The 22,580-nt window shown below is 38.6% G+C and overlaps 1 protein-coding gene across 5 annotated transcripts in view; it reads right to left on the bottom strand.

Moving 5' to 3' along the window:
- Window positions 1-22,580, bottom strand: part of Marf1 (meiosis regulator and mRNA stability factor 1-like protein) — a 1,146,796-nt gene that overhangs the window by 245,879 nt on the left and 878,337 nt on the right. For 4 of the 5 annotated variants that reach the window (XM_090377798.1, XM_090377799.1, XM_090377802.1 and 1 more), the window contains one exon: window positions 12,241-12,468. The exons of the other annotated variant lie outside the window; for it this stretch is intronic. In XM_090377798.1, coding sequence (XP_090233924.1) covers window positions 12,241-12,468 — 228 coding nt within the window. The remainder of the gene's footprint in view (window positions 1-12,240; window positions 12,469-22,580) is intronic. 5 annotated transcript variants of the gene reach the window in all.

Raw genomic sequence — 22,580 nt, 5'->3', positions numbered from 1 at the left:
GCTGGAGTCTAGGCACCTGTGAGGTGATCTGATTGAGGTGTATAAGGCCTTGAATGGGTTGAGCATGCTGAATTTTGCAATCTGAGCAAGCGAAAGGGATTCTTTCGCTTGCTCAGATTGCAAACCTGAGGGGGCATAAATTCAAATTGAGAAAAGACAGTTGTAGAATAGATGTGCGGAAATTTGCCTTTAGCCAGCCAGTAGTTGATTGCTAGAACAAACTTCCAGCTGTCGTTGTGGAAGTTGACAGCGTAAATAAATTCAAGGGGGAACTGGACGAACTTTTAGAGGGAACGGTTGTGTGAAACTATTTTTTTTTTTTTTTTTTGGCTGATGCTACATAAGCTCATATGCCTCTATTATTACTACTATATTCTTGTACACAGCTTCTTGGCCTTGATGATACCTGACCCCTGCATAAACACTTCTCAAACTCCTTCTAGTCACAGAGTAGCTGGCAGAGTAGAGGCAGTGAGTGTATACAGTAGCTTATCCTGAAGCCTCCTATAGAGCTAGTTACCAACAGGTTCAGTCTGGTGGCCTATCTAGCAGCTGACATGTGAATACTGTTTTAAAACAGTACCCTCAAAATGTAAGGAATAATGGATCTTGCCATAATGCCAGTCATAACCTTATAAAATATCATTTGTACTACTACGTGATGAAAGAGATGGAGTTGCTGGAGCTTTGCTCAGGGGACTAAACGAGAGTTTCTCTACTTCGAGCCTCTAATAAGTAAAATGGTGATGTTGCATCAGACAATGAGTCATCTATCACTGAGTGCTGCTAGTAACAAAGAGGAACAGGATTTCACTATGTGTTGTGGACACCACACTTCAACCCTTGCATATATTGATTCACACTTCCAGGGGTGGTCACCTTTAGTATACTAGGTACAGTATTTCATACCCTGAACATAGGGGTTATACCCAGGATTATAACAGTCCCACTAATTTGATTTGGTTGTCACTGAATGCCTGTGACAAACCACAGTGACCAGAGCTTTGCTTTGGACAGTCCTTTTTACTTAGAAAGTATTTAAACTATTTGGTTTACTGGTCAATACAAGGACTCAGGTTCTGAGGTTCTGAGCTTCTGTGCATTTCGACATTTTTCCATTTTGCAAATTCAAAAACTAGTTTGATGTGCAATTTATTTATTTATTGTCTGACACTATTACTTTAACCTTTGGTTGCATGCAAAGACCTTTGCATTTCATTAGAGAATTTACTTAACAAGAGGTGACGAATGCAACATCTATGATGAATTTCAGCTTACAATGGCTAGAGAAACAGAAGATAAACAGAAGATTTTTCTGAATCCATCTTATAAATGTATAAAAAGAAGCCTATTATTCAAAACAAAGCCGGTTTTTTTTTTTGAAAAGGTGCTACTCATAAAAAATTGTTGTTCAAAAAATTTTCATTATACAAACTTTCTTGGATGTGCATTTCATCCAATGAAAAATTTCAAGGGAATTACGTACTGGCAAATTATATACACTATCAAAATTGTATTAAACAGAAAACTTTGCATTCATCCTATACTGTGTGCAAAAGTAGAAAAAGTGTGCATGTGCTACTCATAACAGAGTTTATTAATGTGAAACATTATTGAAATTATCATTACTTGCTTTACAAATTTTTACCCAACAAATTTTCAGGAATCCATGTTATTACTTCTTTCTTTGTTATGTACTTGACCTAACATCAAAAGGTGAAATACCACCACTTTGCTTATTGGAAGCTTGAAGTGGTGAAACTCATGTTTAGTCTCTAGAGCAAAGTTTCCGGCATCCCCCTCCCCCCATACTTCTCCTTCAACCCATGCATGGTACTAAGTACTATAGGTTTTGATACCTTTCGTGTTTGGGGTTTTCATAAAAAAAAAAATAATAATAATAAAAAATAACAACAAAATTTCAAAGAAATTATCCACTAGTAGCTACAATAAAATTTTATAAAAATTAGTGCCAGATAGAAAGCTGAAATCTCTGGACCACTTTCATTTAATACAGTTTATAATGAGTTGCTTTTTGAAAAACATTATTATACTTTTTCTTTTATGCATTCTGGTCACAAAACTTCTTGGAAGGAAGGTCACAAAACTTATTTCAAGGAAAATTACCTATTGGTAACTGTGTTATACAACGCCAAAAACTAGTTCAAAGTAAAAAAGTGCATGTGGCACATACCAAACTTATGGCAAAACATCACATTACGTGCACAAACCAACACAACATGCAAAACTTGTTTTGCAGAGATGCTCAAGACAGAAACAGAAGTGGGTTCAGGGAATTTCCTTAGGAATTGTTAACAAAGCTACATATATATATATACATACATGCTCATAGTACCTTTCTTGAATATGTATTCAAACTGGCAGCGAAATTTAAAATAGGATATAAACTTTCATAAAATGGTATAAATTTAAAATGAAATGGAATAAATGCAATTAAAAAATAACTACTGCAATTATAAATAAGATACTTCAGTGTAGTGAACTAAATTCTATAGGGGAAATAATAACACATTTTCATAAATGCTGGTTCTACTCAGTTTTTAAATTTTTTTACCTATTTCTTCAGGACCTTGTGGACCTCAGGAAATGAATTAAAATACAAATTATTTTGAAAATATACAGACCCTCCACCAGTGATTCACTAATTACAGCCTCACTTCAAGAATTAGGAGGACTACAACTACTAGTCTTTAACAGAATTTGAATCCAAACCACTTTGAATGAGGGGCAAGGTGGTGAACAAGCTAGTATGCTGACTTTTTTAAAAGACAGCAAATGTTGCTATTTTTAACTTTCAATGTAGTGAGGATTTCAGAAGTGTAAATCAATGTTGATTTGACCCTCATATCCTGTAATGCACTGTTTAAAGGAAATATTCCAGTTGGTACCCTTTTCCTAAACAAGCCAATATTAGCATCATTAAATATTCTGGCTTTTAACCCCTCCCAAAATTCATCAAATGAAAGAAGTTGTGTAAGAAATTCTTTTGCTGATTCATGATCAATCTTTTCCAACATTTATGAAATTAGTCCCTGTTGGCAATGAATACCACCACAGACTTCACTTATGTAATATGAATATTCAAATTCACAAGAGTGTATGATGTTGCTTGAATTACTGATCTGCTTAAAGTAAATTTTCCTCTATGGCTAGTCCTCCATCCACAAAGTCATAACTTTAAAATTTAGACTGTCCTCCTCCTTCAAAATATGTATTATTGACTCTTTAAGCTTAATAATCATTAATCACTGAAAACTGAGTCCTTTAATTAAGCATCTTAACTTAAAGAAAATCAGATCTCAGTTATATGAAATTCAAGAAAGCCAACTACAGGGTGTCTCAAAAATATTGGTACAACCGTTTAGGGGAAGTAGGTAACATCTAAAGGAATGTGAATCGCATAGGAACCCATAACCGGAAACGTCACAGGAAAGTAGTAGCAGAGGCACAAGAAGCAGAAATTACACAAGACAGTAATTAGTGGCAAACATTTATTTCACATAATATTAACAGTGGAGTACGAGATGGATGCATTTCATAATGTTACAACAGATGCTCGAAGGTTCCACCATGAGACGCGATGCATGCGTGACACCAACGCAGCATGGATTGGCAGACATGGTCAAACCCACCTAGAGTTTCTTTGACAGTAGCAGCAGTACAGACAAGTCTCGCCACGAGATCCATTTCCGTCTCCACAGGCGATTCATGCAAGATAGATTTGAGGGCCTCCCACAAAAAGAAATCAAGGCTCGATAAAGCAGGTGAGCGTGGGAGCCAGACAATGGGTCCACCACTGTAAATTCATCGACACCCAAAACGCCTGTTCAAATGGTCACGAACACACCTTCCATAATGGGTAGGTGCCCCCATCATGTTGAAACAAAATGTTGCGTCTCACATTTGCTGAAACATTGTCAAGTAACCCTGGTAGAACTTGTTCAAGAAAGATCCGATATTTAGTGGAGTTCATGCATAATGGTAACAGGTATGGACCAACTAGGCAGTCACCGACCATACCTGCCCACACATTTATTGCGAAGCGATGTTGTGCCGCATGGGGGCAGACACCGTGTGGGTTGTCGTGAGCCCACACATGAGCATTGTGCTGATTGAATAATCCTTCCCAAGTGAAATAAGCCTCATCCATGAACAAAACATAGGCTGGAAAATTCAAGTCTTGAACACTTTCTTGCGCAAAAGCCACACGTGCAGGATGATCTTGGGGGAGCAGTAACTGAACCCTTTGGAGATGAAAGGGGTGTAAGGAATCGTCGTGCCAGACACACTGTACACTGGAATGAGACACTCCTAAGGCAGAGGCAACGGCACGCGTGCTGGTAGTAGGATCATTCTGGACGGCATTCAACACATTTTCTTCCATGGCTGGAATTTGTATCGAACGTGGTCTGCCCGCACTACTCCTGTTACCTCTCAATGACCCATAATCGCACAAATTTTGATGCACACGTGCAAACAAACGGTGGTCTGGTACATGTCTGTATGGGAGGCGTTCTCCATAAATTCGTTGAGCGGCTTGTCTATTGCCCTCTGCTAATCCACACACTAGGTGCATGTCTGCCAGCTCACAGTTAGTATATCGATGCATGCTCTTCGTGTGGCGACTACCGCACCATCTACCGACTTACGGTGACATTTCCGGTTATGGGTTCCTATGCAATTCGCATTCCTTTAGATGTTACCTACCTCCCCTAAACGTTTATACCAATATTTTTGAGACACCCTGTATATGTAAACATTCACTTGGTTCCAGCACACTCTGAGATCTCATGTAACAATATGCTGAACAAGCTGCCAAATGTCCAGAGGATACAGACTTGACTCTTTTCCCAGGTCTACTCACTAACTACCGTTCCTCCATACAAAGAGCACATCACACAATATGGAAATAAATATGGCACAAACATACAAATACAATTATGTTCTTGAAGATCAAACATGATCCACAATTTTGGACTTCTAGTTCTTGCTCAAGTCATTTAAATAGTCCTTACAGGTGCACATAGTGGATATACTTACCTTGCACAATAATACCTACTAACTAAATATACTTCAATTCCTTCACTATATTTCAACTTAGTTAAACTTGGATTCTTATTCTATTAGGGGGTAACTATAATTTAAACCACTGTTACCTTGATAATTACCTTTATAAAGGTTATCACATTCTGGAACCTGTACCGGTCCCTTGATCACATGCACAACTCCTCTTAGTGCACAAGTGTCCAGGCAAGTAAGAGTAGGGAGATGATATCATAAGAGGATGAGTGACCCTCCAATTGATGAATCATTGGGCTCCAGTAACCCATGTTATCCTGTCAAGATCATTTCTCTTGTAATTATGTAAAATGATTTTGAACCCTAAATTTAAAAAAAAAAAAAAATCTCTGCTCACATTTCTACTTAAAGATAGGGCAATAAATAGAAATTTATGGGAATGGGAAAAAACATAGATGCATAATGGTTGCATCTATTTAGTAACATAATATAAATTTTTAATAAAAAAAAATTGTTTTCGCTTAGGGTTTTGAAAGTAACATTGTTATTGTTATTTGGTTTTTAGGAGCATTAGCAACTAAGGCCATATTGCTCCGGGATATGCGGTGGTCATTCCCTGACCTTTCCCCATCCTCCGTATTTGGTGGTGACGGGCTCGAACCCCGGTCTAATCAAGAAGCGTGTGCTACGCACTGCTGCTCCTGCCCACGGAGGCACCACCTATCCTGTGTCTATCTGTTTGACCAATCAGGGATCGACTGCTTTCTCATGAAGTAATCTTCCTTCTCTTATGTGCCTGGTCATCCTGACTACCAGGGGAAGTTGAGCATGTGAGCAAGGAACCGGTATAGGTTTTAGAACATGGTGCTCTTTATAAATGTAATTATTTCAGAATAAAAGCTAAAATAAATTAAATTTTGCCTAAATTACATTAAATCTTATATTTGACTGGATACAGTGAAGGTACAATATAGTCACAGCAGCCCTTGTGCTGGTTTAACAACAAAAAATTCAGACAAGCAAGGACAACTTCCCCTCTATGGTTCATATGCAACACCTTTTCCAAGTGCTGTAGAACAGAAACAAATTCAATACTTTTTACAATTTTCTAAATTGGGTTTAGGTTAGGTTTTATGGGCACATTAGCAACTAATGCTATAATGTGCCAAAACCAGGCGGTGGAAAAGATTACAGAAAACATTTCCGTGACCTAAAAATTAGGCCACTATATCAAATGGTATAATGATAAAGGTATATCAGCAGTATAAAAGATATATTTTTAAATAAGACTAAAAATGCTTAAGGACTTTAAATAATTAAAAAGGGCTGACATGTGGTTGGATAAAATCTGACTGAGTGAATAAGGCTCATCAGGTGGCTAAAAGCAGTAAAACATGTTTGTGTCTATAATGTGGACACTCATTTAAAATATGCCAAATGCTTAAAACATTTTTGCAATTCCCACACACAGCAGAGTCACCTGCCCTCAGCATGAACGAGTGTATAGGGTGACTGTGTGGAGGCAAGCAAGAACAACTTCCCCTCTATGGTTCGTATGCAGACTAGATTGCCAGTGTTGGATTACACTGGCAATCTAGTCTGCAATCTTTATCTGATAGAGTTTGTTCATGACCTGACCATACTGTTGCCACTGGGAGAATAATTTGGAGCATATTATATGTCTGTAGTAATCTGTAGCCATAGGCAACTAATGGGCTATGACTTTTCTGAGAGTGTGATGATCTGTCTGCAGTACCTGCCAGATCATAACCTCTGATCTCAACTTCAGATTGTCTACTGTGATATTAAGCTACCTGAGCAGCCCTCAGACACAAATACCAAAGGGATGGTTGTAGCAGTCTGACGAGTGTTATATAGAATTTTCTCATTGTGGCTGAAAAACGGATGTCCATGTAGGGTGGTCTGGCAGGGATTTCATTTTAAAGGTATACTTTTGTGACACTTGCATTCATCACAATGAAGAGAGGAGGTTTGCTTCAGTGTATAAAACTTTGAAAAGATGATATTTGAAATTCTCCAGTAGCAATGATGACTTGAAATTGGGTCTAGTTATTGTAGGTTTGTTGTTTCTGGCATGTGTGTACACTTAGGACTGATAGTCTAATTTAGATTGGACCCAGTGCATGATAAAAGTATAGTAATGTGCAGGGGTCTTCTCCCCACTTATTTGACTGAGAGAGTACATAGGAGATTCAGTCCCCCCTGTGTACTTTGCCTGGAGTTAATATGTGGAAGGAATGTTAACTTATTATCAAATATAAGGACCAAGAATATTGTCTTTGTGCTACTGGAATGATGTTTTGTCCAAGCTTGAGTTCTGGTTCAGGGTAAAGGTTCCGTTTGCAACAAAAATGTATGCAGACAGTCTTCTGAGGGAAGAACCTGGAACCATTAGCCACTGCCCAAGAGGTGATGTGGTCAATGGTGTGCTGCAAATGTCTTTCAATGACCCTCAATATTACAGGACTGCAAAAAGATGCTAAAGCCATCAATGAAGAGGGCACTGTTTATAGTTGGAGGAAGTTGTTCACTAATAGAATTAATTTTGATAGCAAAAAGCATAACACTTAGACTTGACCACTGGGGGGTTCCTTCTTCTTGACAAAAAGGTCAGGAGAGAGAGAATGGACCCCACATGAACTTGGAACGAGCAGTTCAATAAAACATTTTTAATAAAAAGGGCCAGATGACCCATAACACCAATATTCTAGATATCTTTTGAGGAAATACGTGTTCGTGTTTGAGGAAATAGATAATTATAATCTTATTAAATGGTCGAGTGTTGACCTGTTCCTTTGGAAGCCACACTGTAACTGTACTTTGAAAAGGAAGTTATTTGCTTCTAAATACCATATGAGAAGGTCATTGACAATCCATTCCAGGACTTTGCACAAGCAGCTTGTTAGAACAATTGGGCAGTAAATTTTGGATCATTTCCTGGCTTGGGAAAGGCAAGCACAATTGCCTTTGGCCAGTTGTCCATAAACTGGTCTTCAAGATAGAGTCTGTTGAACAGACTGAGTAGCCGATCCATAGATTCAGATGGAAGATGTTTGATCATCTCGTTATGATGTTATCTGGCCCGACCGAACTTGTATGGAATAGAGAAAGTACCACTTTCAATTTCCATTCTGTGAAAAGCTGATTGTATGCCTACCAGTTATTTGAAGATAACTTCAAATTCTGCTTTTCAGGTTTTCGTTTGAGGGCAAGAAACTCAGGGGGGGGGAAAGATGTTTTGACAGACATATCTTCCCTAGAGTCCTGCCAATTGCGGTTGGGTCTGCAATTGCAAATACATTACAGTCTAGGATCAATGCAGTGGGTGATCTGTATCTACTCTTCATTTTCTGGACGTTTTCCCAGATGAGCTTAGGCAATGCTGTCTGATTGAATGAAGAAGAAGAAGTCCTACGCCTTCCATTGAGGTCAGCACTACCCCACAGAGTACTATGTCCATTGAAATCCTTGAGTAGAAGAAAGGACAGCAACTACTTATTGAGATAATCAAGGTCTGCCTCGGGGATATTGTTCCCAGATGGCAAATAGATGGAGCAAACAGAAACCCTAATTTTAGGTGATTTACTACCGCATCTAAGTTGGTGGTAAGTGGTGTGGCTTGGAACGGGGTATGGTTACCCACAAGAATGGTAATGCTTCCATGGGCAGGTCCATCCCCCAGTTCTATCATTGTAAATGATTGAGCAGTTTTGCAAGCAAGGGTCTTCATCTGCCTTTAGATACATCTCCTGTAGGCAAAAGCATGTTGGCTTCTGCTTACACAGGAGCCAACTCATCAAAGCAGGAGCTTACTCCTGCCTTGATGTCATCACTGTTTGACAGAAACCACAGCAATTCCATCATAAGAATTTGAATGTGATCATTATTTAGGTTTTCCAGGTCTATCTGATGGTTTCCATAGGTCTGAGGGGTTTGTTTTCTCAGTCCTGGATTTATCTTTCTTTGGAAGGAAAGGATGCTGACTTGTGTCCATATCTTCCTCTTCTGCAAAGAGTTCAAGAAGGATTGTGTCATCTGGTAACTCAGTGGCCTTCACATCAATTTGTTTTGTGGATGGCTCTTCCTGTGATTTTGGTTTTTCTTTCCAATTGGTTTCAGTAGCAGAGGAGCACTAGGAAGTATTGATGTTGGAGTGGCAGATGACTGTTTTTTGGATGGATTTTTGAGAGCTCAATAAATAGCACGCAAATGGAGTGAAAGACTCCCTTGGTGGAACACTCATATCAGTTTGGGTCATAACAGAATGTTTCACTGCTAACTTCTCAGCACATGTAGCTTTATTGCTATTTATTGGCTTCAGTGCTTTCCTTGACTCCTGATAGGATATGTTCAGTTCTACCTTGAATCTCTGTACCTCTTTTTCCTCCTTCCACTGCTGGCATGCTCTTGAGTATGCAGAGTGTTCTTCTTGGCAGTTGACGCAAACAGGTTTTGTAGCTGAAGTCACATGATTTAGTGGTCCTTTTTACCACATGCAAGGGAATGACAGGCCATTTGAAAGTGTTCATATTTTTGACACGAAGCATTGTAAGGGATTTGACACATATGGCCTTACTGCGTGCAGTGTAAGTATAATCTCATCAGGAGATATTGGAAAATTAAAAGTGGAATGTCAAAAGTTATCAGGGTTCTAGCAGGAACTAAATTCCCATCCCTATGTACAAATATTCTCTTTAAAGCTATCACTCCTTGTGGCTTAAGTTCAGAACAGAATTCTTCCTCTGATACTTTCATAAGATCCCACTCAAAGATCATGCCATAAGATGAATTTAGCGTCTTATGAAGGTTAACTGTAATTGGAATTCTTCCCCCCCCCAATAGAGACAGCTCGAAAAACTGTTCTGTTCTGGATGGGTTTCATTTCTATAAAAATATCACTGAAGTGTAGCTGTTTGACTGATTTTGGGGACCCTGCCAACCCTTCCCAGTCTCTTCTGAATAAAGGGCAACATCTTTCCAATGGGTTTTTCAGATGTTGAATGGATTACCAGGAAGCATGGTGTAGACCCTGCTTTTTCTTACATTCTTGGCAGTTTTGCTGTATTAATCATATTCTGTTCGAGACTGTGTTGGGACCCCAGAAGAAAAGTTTACAGTATCAGGATTTGTGGTTTGTTTGCTTAAGTGCCTGGGCCCTCCACCCACCACAGGGCCCAAATGAGATGCCCATTATGCAGCAAGCTATAAATGTGCCCAGGAACGGGACACTAGGACTATATCTAGAACCTATACCTGCACCTCTACAGCTTGAATCCTGTCTCCTGGACCATGAGAGCAGGGGCATGGCAATGACACGGTTGACCCTTGCAGGCAAACCCACTAGCCAATTGATCTTGGCCGAACCATCCAAGACCACTTGTCTTGTTAAAGCAGGGGCCAAAGTGATGTGTTGAAGCTGCCCCCCCCCCAACCACTAGGATCCCCTTTACAAGTTTCCATGAGTTGCAGTGCATGGCAAACATGCCGGTTTCCTAGGATAATAATAATAATTTATTTATCCCTATTTTATGTTACACTTTTTTGGGGGATAACAGCAAAAAAGGGAGGGAGAACACATAAGCCAATGGCTTTTTATGGGGTGTTCCCTTATGATAACTAGGATAATAGTCTAGAAGCTAGGCCATGGGCATTGGATCCTAGTGATGCTAATCTGGAGGACCAGCAGCTTCACTGGGAGGTCCTCTCACCACGTATAGGTGCCCACATTGAGGGGCTCTAAATTGGGTTATGGTACCTGACAAACTGTCCGCAAGTATGCAAGGCCTCCGTAGCCCAGTGATCAGGAGTGGGAGTGCAGCAGCACACACACACTCTTTGAGTAGAACGGGGTTCAAGCCCCTCACTGCTAAATACGATTGATCTGCCAACCTGCATTGGACCAGCATGGCAGATTGTAGTCCATTTTCCCTCAACATGAATTATTGAGGAGGCTTCCATCCTGCAGTGGGTTGATAATAGCTGCAGTTTACCTTTTTTTTCCTTGACGAACAACACAATAGCACTTTTCAAGCAACTACTTTAACACTAGCTTTATTCTATTTTCACTGGTTTTTTTTTTTTTAAGTACCATATGTTCCATCATGTTATGTTATACTTCTTGTTATTATAATCTTAAACCATTCACCATTCTCTGAGTCTGCAATTACAAAACAATAAGGCGAAACAAATTTAGCAAAATATCAAAAGAAATACTCATTCAATGAGAGAATCAACATACATACTGATGGCAACCATACTGCAGCATGTTTGAAATCAGTATGCAAGTATTCTTCGTTATTTCACGTGAATTAGGGTCTGCATATTTGCTTATAACACCACTATATTTGTTAACAAAAGTATTATTACTATTGTTTCTTTTTTTTTTTTTTAAATTCTAGTATATAGGGCAGAAATCATGTTTTCTCCCTTGATGGCTAATTTAATTGATAAAAGATCACAACAATTCAGTGTCTGAACTTGACACTTTTTGCTTGAAAATAATACCTTCAAGGTGATTTAGATAGGCATTACATATTTTTGAGGCAAGCTTCAATACATTTTTTATATATTTTTATAAATAATTAAATATAGTTAAGTTTAATAGTTAAGTTTTTGTTTTAAATTCTGCTTCTTATTTCTATTATGTTTAACACAATTTAATTTTATGTTAAAGCCTTCTATTATATTTAGTACAATTCAAAATTTCATATAAATTGTAACTTCAAGCATTATGCTTGAACAGTTGCAATTTAGGTGCTGTTGTGCACCTAATATACAATCTGATTATTTTTGGAATGATGAAATCTGTGAACTGGTAGAGCTGCGAATGCCAAGGTTGTGGTGTATAATGTTTAACCATCTTCTTTGTTGGTTAGTGGGAGATAATTTAAGTTTGCTCAAAAATACTACATACAGAGTTCAAAAGTGTTTTGGATAAACAAGTTTGATAAAGAAGTTGTAACTGATAAAATTTTCTGTTTTTATGAGTTTGGATTTTATTATTGGGTTTTTCTGTGATGATTAATATACTAAAATAGTAATTCTATAATATTAAAAATTTAGCTTATTTAGATTACTAATATAGATTTAGATATAAATTTTGATTATTATCTCTGCAGGAGTCATTTTTTTCTTAAGATAATTAAAAAAACACAAATTTTGTCTTTGATATTATGTTACCTTCAGAGAACTTTTTAAATTTTTAAGCAATTCTGTTAAATCTGATGCCCCAAAATCTTCAACTTTCAAAGCATGACCATACATTTTTGAATAAATGTTATGTAACTGATCAAGGGGTAACATATGTTGTGATGAAGCTTGTACTACTGCAGCAATTCTTTCAGCTAAAATTCTACTTCTTTCTTGTTCAGTTAGCTGAAGAACTTTATCTTCTCCAATTCCAAGTACCTAAAATCAAATTAAGGTAGACAAAAAACAATTACAAATGAAATTAAATATTTAAAAATACACACATACACATGCAAGTGAACTATGTAACTATCCTTCTCTACACTTTTTTGCCATGGCAAAAAAGTACTTTACATTAAGTAGAGATTATATAAATCTCTACTTAATGTGGTATGATACATGTAATGCATGGGTAATTTACTTAAGATAAGTAAAGAAGGAAGACATGACACAAGCAATATACACAACAAGAATATAGAGCAAGAATTTAACATAATATAATGGCACCTAGTAGTAGTAGTGGCATGTGATGCAAGAAAGCAAGTGTATGAGCTTATGCAACATCAGCAAAAAAAAAAATCACACCATCCCCTTCAAATGCCTGTCCAGTTCCTCAGATTTATTTAACCTATCAACTTCCACAATGACAGATGGAAGTTTGTTCCAGCAATTAACCACCCGCTGACTAAAGGCAAATTTCCACACATCTATTCTACATATGTCTTTTCTTAATTTGAATTTATGCCCCCTTAGGTTCATAATCTGAACAAGTGGAAGGATCCCATCAGAATTCAGTGTGCTCAACCCATTCAAGGCCTTATACACCTCAATCAGATTACCGAACAGGTGCCTAGTCTCCAGCCACTTCAATTTGCAGAACTTAAGCCTCTCTTGGTAAGAGGATCCCTTCATTCCCCTCACCAATCTTGTTGCCCTTCTCTGTACATGCTCAAGCAAATCTACATCCTTCCTAAAATGAGGCCTCCAGACCTGTATGCAGTACTCAAGGCGCAGTACTGTAAATGAATCCTTGGTGACAGCATGTTCAATTGATAAGTTTCCAATATATTAAAAGACCTTAAGTCATTGTGGAACAGAAGAAAGTTTTGATTAACTCCATTTTCAAAAAACTTGCTGGCCACTAATACTAGCAATATTTGATCAACTATTTGTATGCAGAAGTTTTAAAGCCATATTGGAAATGATCATTATGCTTTTAGATCAACTCACAAACTTTTTTTTTCACTGATTAGACTATGCTTCTAAAAATTGTGAAAAGGCGGATCTTAAAATTCTCCTCTCTCTCTCTCTCTCATTCTAACTTCATCTTAGTGTTCATTATCAAACAATCTTTTCCAGCAGGGAATTCTTGTTAACCCAAATTCAGGTTCAATTTTCAATTCAATTGCCAACTTATGTGCATCATATGAAAGCATTCAAATTAATAATCTGTTTTTTTTTTTAAGGGGTTTTTTGTGATGTTAACTTGGCTCAAACTGTTGCATAATTAGTATTAGTATTAATGGTGGCAAATGATGCAAGAAAGCAAGCTTATACAGCATCAGACAAAAAAAAAAAAAAAAAAAAAATCCCATTTCTTCTATCTGTCTCCTCCAATAGTTTGTCTAGTTCTTTCTTGAATTTATTCAAACTGTCCAATTCTCTAACAATGGACAGAAGCTTGTTTCAGCAATCAACCACCCGTTGGCTGAAGGCAAACTTCCGCACATCCATTCTGCAAACATCCATCCATCCTCAATTTGAATTTATGCCCTCTCGTGTGCACAGTCTGAGCATATCAACACTGAGTTTGCTCAAGCTACTGAAAACCTTAAACACCTCAATCAGATCACCTCACATGTGCCTAGTATCCAGACAGTGCAATTTGCAGAACTGAACCCTTTCTTGGTAAGTTCAACCCTTTGTTCCCCTCACCAATCTCAGTGCCCTTTTCAGTAGCTGTTCCAGGAGCTTTGTAAAATCCTTCCTTTTGTAAAATCCTCCTGTTATATCCTTTGTAAAATCCTTTGTTCACATGAGAAACTGCTTCTACAGGGATGGGATATACTTAAATAGAAAGGGTGCAAGAATATTTGCTGATGCAATAGAATCAGTTAGGTGGGTCGGAAAACTGCAAGCTTGGGTGAATACATGGACTAATAGATTAACAGTAGCCGTGGCAGAGGTGAAAGTGATTCTTGTACTGCTTCTATTGAAATCAGCAGCAGCCTGGAAAGCAAGGCAATGGGGATTTCCAGGACTGCAGGAAGTCATAGTGGAACAAGTAAATACATGGGCTGTGTTAGGATAACTAAGAGAAGAAACAGATGCATGTATACTTGCATGTACATCAATGCTAGGAGTATAGTTAATAAATTTCACGAGTTTGAAGTGCTAGTCAAGACATCAAAGGCAGTTATTGTTGGGATATAAGAGACGTGGTGTCACATAGACATAAGCAATGCAGAATTTGAATTTGGGGAGTACAATGTGTACAGAAAGGATAGACAGGACAGAAAGGGAGGAGGGGTTATGTTGTTAGTTAAGAAACACATAAAATCTAAGGAAGTGCATCCAATTGATGTTGGTGGACAATGCAACATTGAGTCTGTTTGGTGTGACATAAGCACTGGGAATGGAAAAATAAGACTAGGTGTGTGTTATAAGCCTAATGAATCTGACGAATATATTATAATGAGTTATTGTGCAGAGAAATAGAGTTGGCAAGTAAATCACTGTCTTATATTGGAGGATTTTAATTTCCCAGATATTGACTGGAATTTGTGGGTTGGTCACACACACTAGCAACTCTTTTGTGGATTTATTGGATGATTGTTTTCTACAGCAGCATGTTCGGGAGGCAACTAGAGGGAGTAATACTCTTGAACTGATTATCAGTGATTCTTCATGCATTAAGAATCTGCAGATAAAGAAACACTAGGTGGCAGTGATCAAAGCGTGTTTAAGTAGGATTTACTCAAAGAGGTAACTACCATCAAGGGTAAAGGGAAGGGTTTTTGCTTTCATAAAGGTGACTACGGTGGTCTGAGACAGTATTTAAATTCTATACAGTGAGCCCAACTGATAATGTTACCAAGAGCAAATTCAAAATGGGAAGCATTCAAAGAATTAATTTTGGAAACTACTAGGCTTTTCATACATTTGCTGAAATATTGTTCAAGAGTGTTATGTTTGTTATTTGGATTTTAGGCCTAAATGGAAGTCAGAGGAACTAATTAGATGTGGCAGAGAAGAAAAATGCATGAGATACATATAAATTAACAGGTGACACAGAAGCCTATGATAGATATAAGCTGGTCTTTAACCAAGTCATAAAGAACGTTAGGCAGGCAAAGGCAGATTACGAAAAATCTTTGGCAAAAGATGAAAAGAAAAACAGCAAAGAGATCTTTACTTATTTAAACTCTAGAAGGCTGGGGATGAATCAGATTGGTCCACTTGATATTAATGGTTCAACTGTTGGTGATCCTGCTCAGATAGCTAACAAACTAAACGAATATTTTGCATCTACATTCACACATGAGGAGTTATTCAAGGAGGGGAATGCCAGAAGTGTATTAAACTCTGGCAGTAATAACTTGAAATGACAGTAAAGGGGAGGAGAAATTGTTGAAGATAAACATAAGGCACCTGGGGTGGATGGAATCTATCCAGTTATATTAAAGGAGGCAGCAAAGGAAGTAATCAAACCCTTAGCCATAATTATAAGAGCTTCCTTGGACTCAGGGGAGGTACCCACGGATTGCAGAGTGCAAATATGACCCCAATCAACAAAGGAGAATCAAAGGGAGACACAAGTAATTACCTGTTAGTTTAACTTCTGTTCAAGGGAAATTAATAGAGGCACTGATTAAAGAAGCATTGCAGGATCATCTAGACAAAAATTCGGTTATGTTTCGGACACAGCATGGGTTTGTTAAGTGGAAGTCTTGTCTGACCATGAGGAAGTTACAAAGGAAATGGATGCAAAGAATAATTTTGATATCATATATTTGGATCTTAGAAAGGCTTTTGATACCGTTGCACATGGAAGACTGCTGCATAAATGGAGCAGTGTGGCATTGGAGGCAAATTGCTGCTATGGATAAAGGGATGTTTGAGTGGGAGAATATAGAGTGTGGTAATCAATGGACACTGCTCTTCGTGGACTAATGTTATTAGTGGAGTCTCCCAGGTCCATTGTTGTTTTCTTTATTCATTAATGATATTGGTGATGGTATATCAGGCTTAATGTCCAAGTTTGCAGTACAAGTTTGAAGGTCAGCAGGGTTTTTAATGACAATAATGACAGTACACTGCTGCTGCTGCTACAACAGAATCTAGAAAAGTTGAGCAGATGGGCCGAGAGGTGGCAACTGAAGTTTAACATTGACAAATGTAAAGTACTGTATATGGGAAGCTTGTTTGTTTGTTATTTGGATTTTAGGAGCATTAGAAACTAAGGCCATATTGTGCCGGGGATATGCGGTGGTCATTCCCTGACCTGTCCGCTTCCTCTGTATTTGGTGGGCACGGGCTCGAACCCCGGTCTAATCAAGAAGCATGTGCTACGCACTGCTGCTCCTGCCAATCTGGCTATGGAGGTGCCATATGTGAAGCAGTAACCCCAGAGTAATGTTTCAACTGTGTGGTACTACACTGACCTGGGGGTAATTGTGCAGGCCGATATGAACTTTTATGAGCAGTTCAGATGGTCTGCAAGAGTAGCTCATGTTGTCTTGTAAATGATATACAGGAATTTTTCTACCAGGGATAAGGAGGTGATTAACCCCTTGCATAAGGCAATGGACATGCCACACCTTGAGTACAGGTCTGGAGGCCTCATTTTAAGAAGGGTGTAGAGCTGTTGGAATGAATACAGAGAAGGGCAAGAAGATTAGTGAATGGAACAAATGGTTGCTCTTATGAAGAAAGGCTTCAGTTTTGCAAATTACAGTGTATTTAGACTAGGTACCTGTGAGGTGATCTAACTGAGTTGTATAAAGCCTTGAATGGTTTGAGCATTCTCAATGCTGATGGGATTCTTCCTCTTGCTCAGAATAATCACCAGAGAGGGCATAAATTTAAATTGAGGAAAGACAGATGTAGGACAGATGTGCAAAAGTTTTCCTTTAGCCAGCGAGTAGTTGTTCGGAACAGACTTCCATCCTTTGTTGTAGAAGGTGATAGGTTATATAGATTCAAGACCGAACTAGACAAAAATTTGGAGCGAGTGGACGGGTGAAATAAGGTTGTTTTTTTTTTTTTTGACTGATTAATGCTAATTAGGATTCCAGACTTGTATGCAGTACTCTAGGTGTGGCGTTATACAATGGGATAATCACCACCTAGCAAAATTCCTATATATATCATTGACAAAACCTAATGGGCTGTCATGGTAGCCTGTTTCCACAATTACCCCCAGTTCTTTTTCATTTTCCACTACCCTGACAGTAGTACCACAAAGTTAGTACAGTACTCTGGGATTACAGCTTTCCCTATCTACCCATATCATCATCATCATCAGCCATTTTCAATCCACTGCAGGATGAAAGCCTCTCCAGCAACTTTCCAGTTCCTTCTGTTTTGAGCACTGGCCATCCATTTATTACCCACAAAATCATGAATTTCATCTATCCATCTCCGCCTTTGTCTTCCAGGTTTTCTTCTAGCTCCTCTTGGATACCATTCTGTTATTTTCTTAGTCCATCTGTCATCATGTCTTTGAGCTATGTGTCCTGCCCAAGACCATTTTAGTTTTTTAGTTTTGTTAAGAATGTTCTTTACTTGAGTTTGCTGCCTAATCCATGTGTTTCTCTTTTTATCTACAGTCCGATTCCCAATATAATTCATTCCATTCTTCGCTGTGTACTTCTCAGCTTCTCTTCCATTCTTTTGGTCAGTGCCCAAGTTTCACTTCCATAAGTCATGGTGGGAGTATACACTGGTTCATTATTTTACGTTTCAGACAAACTGGGATATTGCTCTTCAGTATGTGACTATATTTCCTGAATGCTGTCCATCCAAAATTTATTCTTCTCTTGACTTCCAGCCATTTATCATTATTACAGCTAATAACTTGTCCATGATAAGTATATGACTCCACCTTTTCAATTACTTCCTTCAATCATTATTTCCCTTTCTGTGGCATACTTGTTCATCATTACTTTTGTTTTAGCCATATTCATCTTTAGTCCAAAATCCTTACTAACTGTATGCCCATATGCAGTACTTCAATTGCAAACTTCAATTGCCATTTAGCCTATCTGCAAAATTTTACTAGACCTTGTTGCAGCAACATACCTTCATTACTGTCATTATACAATGAGGCAGAAGATAAATTTACTTTAATAGTTTATTTTTCAATATGTAAAAAATTCTGACCTAATTGCCTATACAGAAATACTTTTAAACTGTTTGCTTGTTTATTGTTGAATGTGATGTTTTCCTGTTGCTGTTTTTTTTTTTTTTTTTTATCCTAAGCCAACAGTGGCTCAACACTAAGCCAGTTTTGAGATCAATAAAACCAAATGACCATACCAATGATTCAAATGGTGTATTTTGATAAGCATTGCAACAAGGTAAACTCAGATCCTGAAAAACACTTAGTATTAGTATTTGTTGTTGTTATTTGGTTTTTAGGAGCATTAGCAACTAAGGCCATATTGCTCCGGGATATGCGGTGGTCATTCCCTGACCTTTCTGCATCCTCCGTATTTGGTGGTGATGGGCTCGAACCCCGGTCTAATCAAGAAGCGTGTGCTACGCATACTGCTCCTTCTCACCTGGCTACGGAGGCGCAGTATTAGTAGTGGTAAATGATACAAGGAAGCAAACTTCCATAAAATCAGCAAAAACTTACCTTTTTCATATTCTTTCCTACAGTTATCAAACTGAATTTAAATTTGTGTCTACATATGTGTGTTGTCTGGGAAAGAGTATGGATACCATCCACTTCTTTAAACATACAAAAGTTCATTTCAATAATCAGAGGTTTGCAGTGTACCAGAAAGAACACTTTAAAAGCAATATTAACAACCAAACTATATTCATATCTGTAAAACTGCAAATTGAGCCCTCAGATCAGTAAATTGATGCGAAACACCTTTTTTTGTACTTTAACTAAATGGCATAATTTACAATATAGAAGTAGACACATTGACACAAATTGATGGGAGGAATGAATATTACAGTTTTAGTAACAACCCCTTAGCCATAATTATGAGAACATCATTAGATTCAGGGGAGGTCCCCATGGGTTAGAGATGTGCAAAAGTATCCCCAATTCACAAAGGGGGGGGGATCAAAGGGTGACCACAAATAGTTATAGACCTGTTAGTTTAACTTCTGTTCCGGGGAGAAATAATGGAGTCACTGGTGAATGATATGACACAGGATCAACCTAGACTGCAGTAATAGTTCAGACATAGCATGGGTTTGTTAAGGGCAAGTCTTGTCTGACCAATTTGGATACTTGATGGTGGTCACAAAGGAACTGGATGCAAAAAATAACTTTGATATCAAATACTTGGATTTCAGAAAAGCTTTTGATACTGTTGCACATGGAAGACTGCCATAGAAATTGGAGCAGTATGGAATTAGGGGCAAGTTGCTGCAATGGATAAAAGGGTAAAAGGGTGATTGAGTTGGAGAAGGCAGAGAGTGGTAACAAATGCACACTGCACTACATGTACTAATGTATAGTGGAGTCCCCCCCGGGGTTCGGGTGCTGGGCCCATTGTCATTTTGTTTATTTAGTAATGACATCGACGAAGGTATATCAGATTTAATGTCCAAGTCTGCAGATGATACAAAGGTGGCAGGGTTGCTAATGACAGTAAAGACAGTATGCTACTGCACAGGATCTAGAAAGTTAGGCAGATGGGTCGAGAAGTGGCAACTGAAGTTTAATATTGACAAATGCAAAGTACTGCTTATGGGTAGCAGTAACCCAAGAGAAACGTACTGTGTGGTACAACACTCAGGGAGTTGGAGAATGAAAAAGACCTGGGGGGTAATTGTGCTGTTGGATATAAAGTTCTCTCAGCAGTGCAGTCAGGTTGCCAGAGCAGGTCATGGAGTTGTCTCAATGATACATAGGAATTTTGCTAGCAGAGACAAGGAGGTGATTATACCTTTGTATGAGGCAATGGTCAGGCCACACTTTGAGTACTGTGTACAGGTCTGGAGGCCTCATTTTAGGAAGAATGTAGAGTTGCTAGAACGAGTACAGAGAAGGGCAACAAGATTGGCGAGAGGAACAATGGGATTCTCTTACCAAGAGAGGCTTAAATTCTGGAAATTGCAGCATCTGGAGAGTAGGCGTCTGCAAGGTGATCTGATTGAGGTGTACAAGGTCCTCAATAGTTTAAGCAGGCTCAATGCTGATGGGATACTTCCACTTGCTGAGATTAAGAACCTGAGGGGGCATAGATTCAAACTGAGGCAAGACAGTTGTAAATAGATGTGTGGAAGTTTCTTTAGCCAGTGGGTAGTTAATGTTGACAAATGCAAAGTAACAACCCCTTAGCCATAATTACAAAGGGTACTAGGAAAGTTTTGCAATATGATCGCAACAATGAATCACAGAAAGCTGCTTGTTGCTGCATGTTGAGACATGTTCATACGTGCATAGTAGCTGCCGCGCCAAGTCGATGGGCTTCAGTATTCATTAGTAGTGAGAGTGTAAAGCTTGCGATGGCATCGTGGTCACGAAATGAGATAAGGACAGTTTTGCGGTATAATTTCGTGCATGGTTTAACCATAGACCAGTGCTTAGAAGAAATGACTCTTGCACTAGATGATGATTGTCCACATCGTACAACGATATTCAGGTGGTATAGAGAATTCCAAAGGGGAAATTTCACTCTGGAGGATTCTGAGAGGCCGGGAAGGCCACGAACTTCAGTTACGGAGGAAAACGTTACTGCTGTGAGGAAAATGCTTGACAGAAAACAGGCGAGTGACCTACCAACAGATAGAGGATACTTTGGGCCTAAATGCACCAGCAATTCGTTCGATTCTGCAAGATCATTTGCACGTGAAGAAACTTTGTTCTCTCTGGGTGCCGCATCAACTGACTGAAGAGCAGATGACACGACGTGTGACTTGGTGGCGGGAGATGGTTAAAAAAGTTTTGATAGGGGACAATCTCGGTATGTGAACAACATCGTGACAGGTGACGAGACTTGGCTGTAGTATTACGATTTGCCGACCAAGGCTCAAACAAAGTTTGGGTCTTTGATGAGACGACACACCCGTAATTGTCAGAAAATCCCGATCTGTAAAGAAGAAATGATAGCTGTATTTTTCAAATCGAGTGGAATTGTGGAACGTGTCGTTTTGGACATGCAGAAGACAGTCACAGCTAAGTGGTATACTGAACAATGCCTGCCTAAAGTCACTGGATCTATGAAGAACCTGCGGCCAAAGTCAAGAATGGACACCTGGTACCTCCATCACGATAATGCTCCAGCTCACCGCGCCAAAGCCTGCACCGAATATTTGACCACGACAGGACTGAAACTTCTCGAGCACCCTCCCTACAGGCCAGGACCTTGCTCCCTGCGACTTTGCACTGTTCCCGCATGTGAAAATGAAGCTAAAAGGGAGGCAGTTTTCCAGTGATGAGGACCTTCTACGGGCTTGGGACAACGAGTGTGCTTTACTCCCTAGTGAAACTTGGCAGAACTGGTTTAAAGATTGGTTTCGGAGGATGGAGAGGTGTATTGAATGTAGAGGAAATTACTTTGAAAAAATTAAATAAACGAAAGCTGTATTGCAAAACTTTCCTAGTACCCTTTGTAGATTGGTGGAACAGACTTCCATCTGTTATTGCAGAAGTTGACAGCTTAAATAAATTTAAGGCTGAACGAGAGAAATGCTTGGAATGACCGGATGTGTGAAATGGGAAGGTTTATTTATTTATTATTTTTTTTTTGACTGGTGCTTTATAAGTTTGCTTTCTTGCATCATATGCTTCAACTAATGCTAATGCTAATGTTTTGAAATCTTCAAGGAAAGAAAGTTTAATGAAGAGGCACAATCCATGTTACAAAGTTCTAAATATGAATCTCAACTTCTAAAATTGTTAAATGGGCTTTTTGCAAGTTACTCAAAGAGCTACTCAATTATGCTGCTTGGCCAATATAATACAGAAGGCTATATGAGAGGTTGCATTCACATTCATGCTTTTATAGGTGGTAACTTTTTAATTCTTTTGGAGTTCAAGTTGTATTGTATTATCGGTGTGAGTTATATATCTAACTGGCTTTTTATTGAAGGTAGTGTTAGCTGGTGACGATCCGTTTTTAGATTTGTGTTTCTCAGAG

Source organism: Mastigoproctus giganteus, chromosome 7 (genome assembly GCF_048544385.1).
Source record: "Mastigoproctus giganteus isolate SK-2022 chromosome 7, ASM4854438v1, whole genome shotgun sequence".
NCBI classification, from domain to species: Eukaryota; Metazoa; Arthropoda; class Arachnida; order Uropygi; family Thelyphonidae; genus Mastigoproctus; species Mastigoproctus giganteus.
The sequence above is the reverse complement of the archived record's forward strand: the minus strand, read 5'-3'. Positions and strand labels throughout refer to the sequence as shown.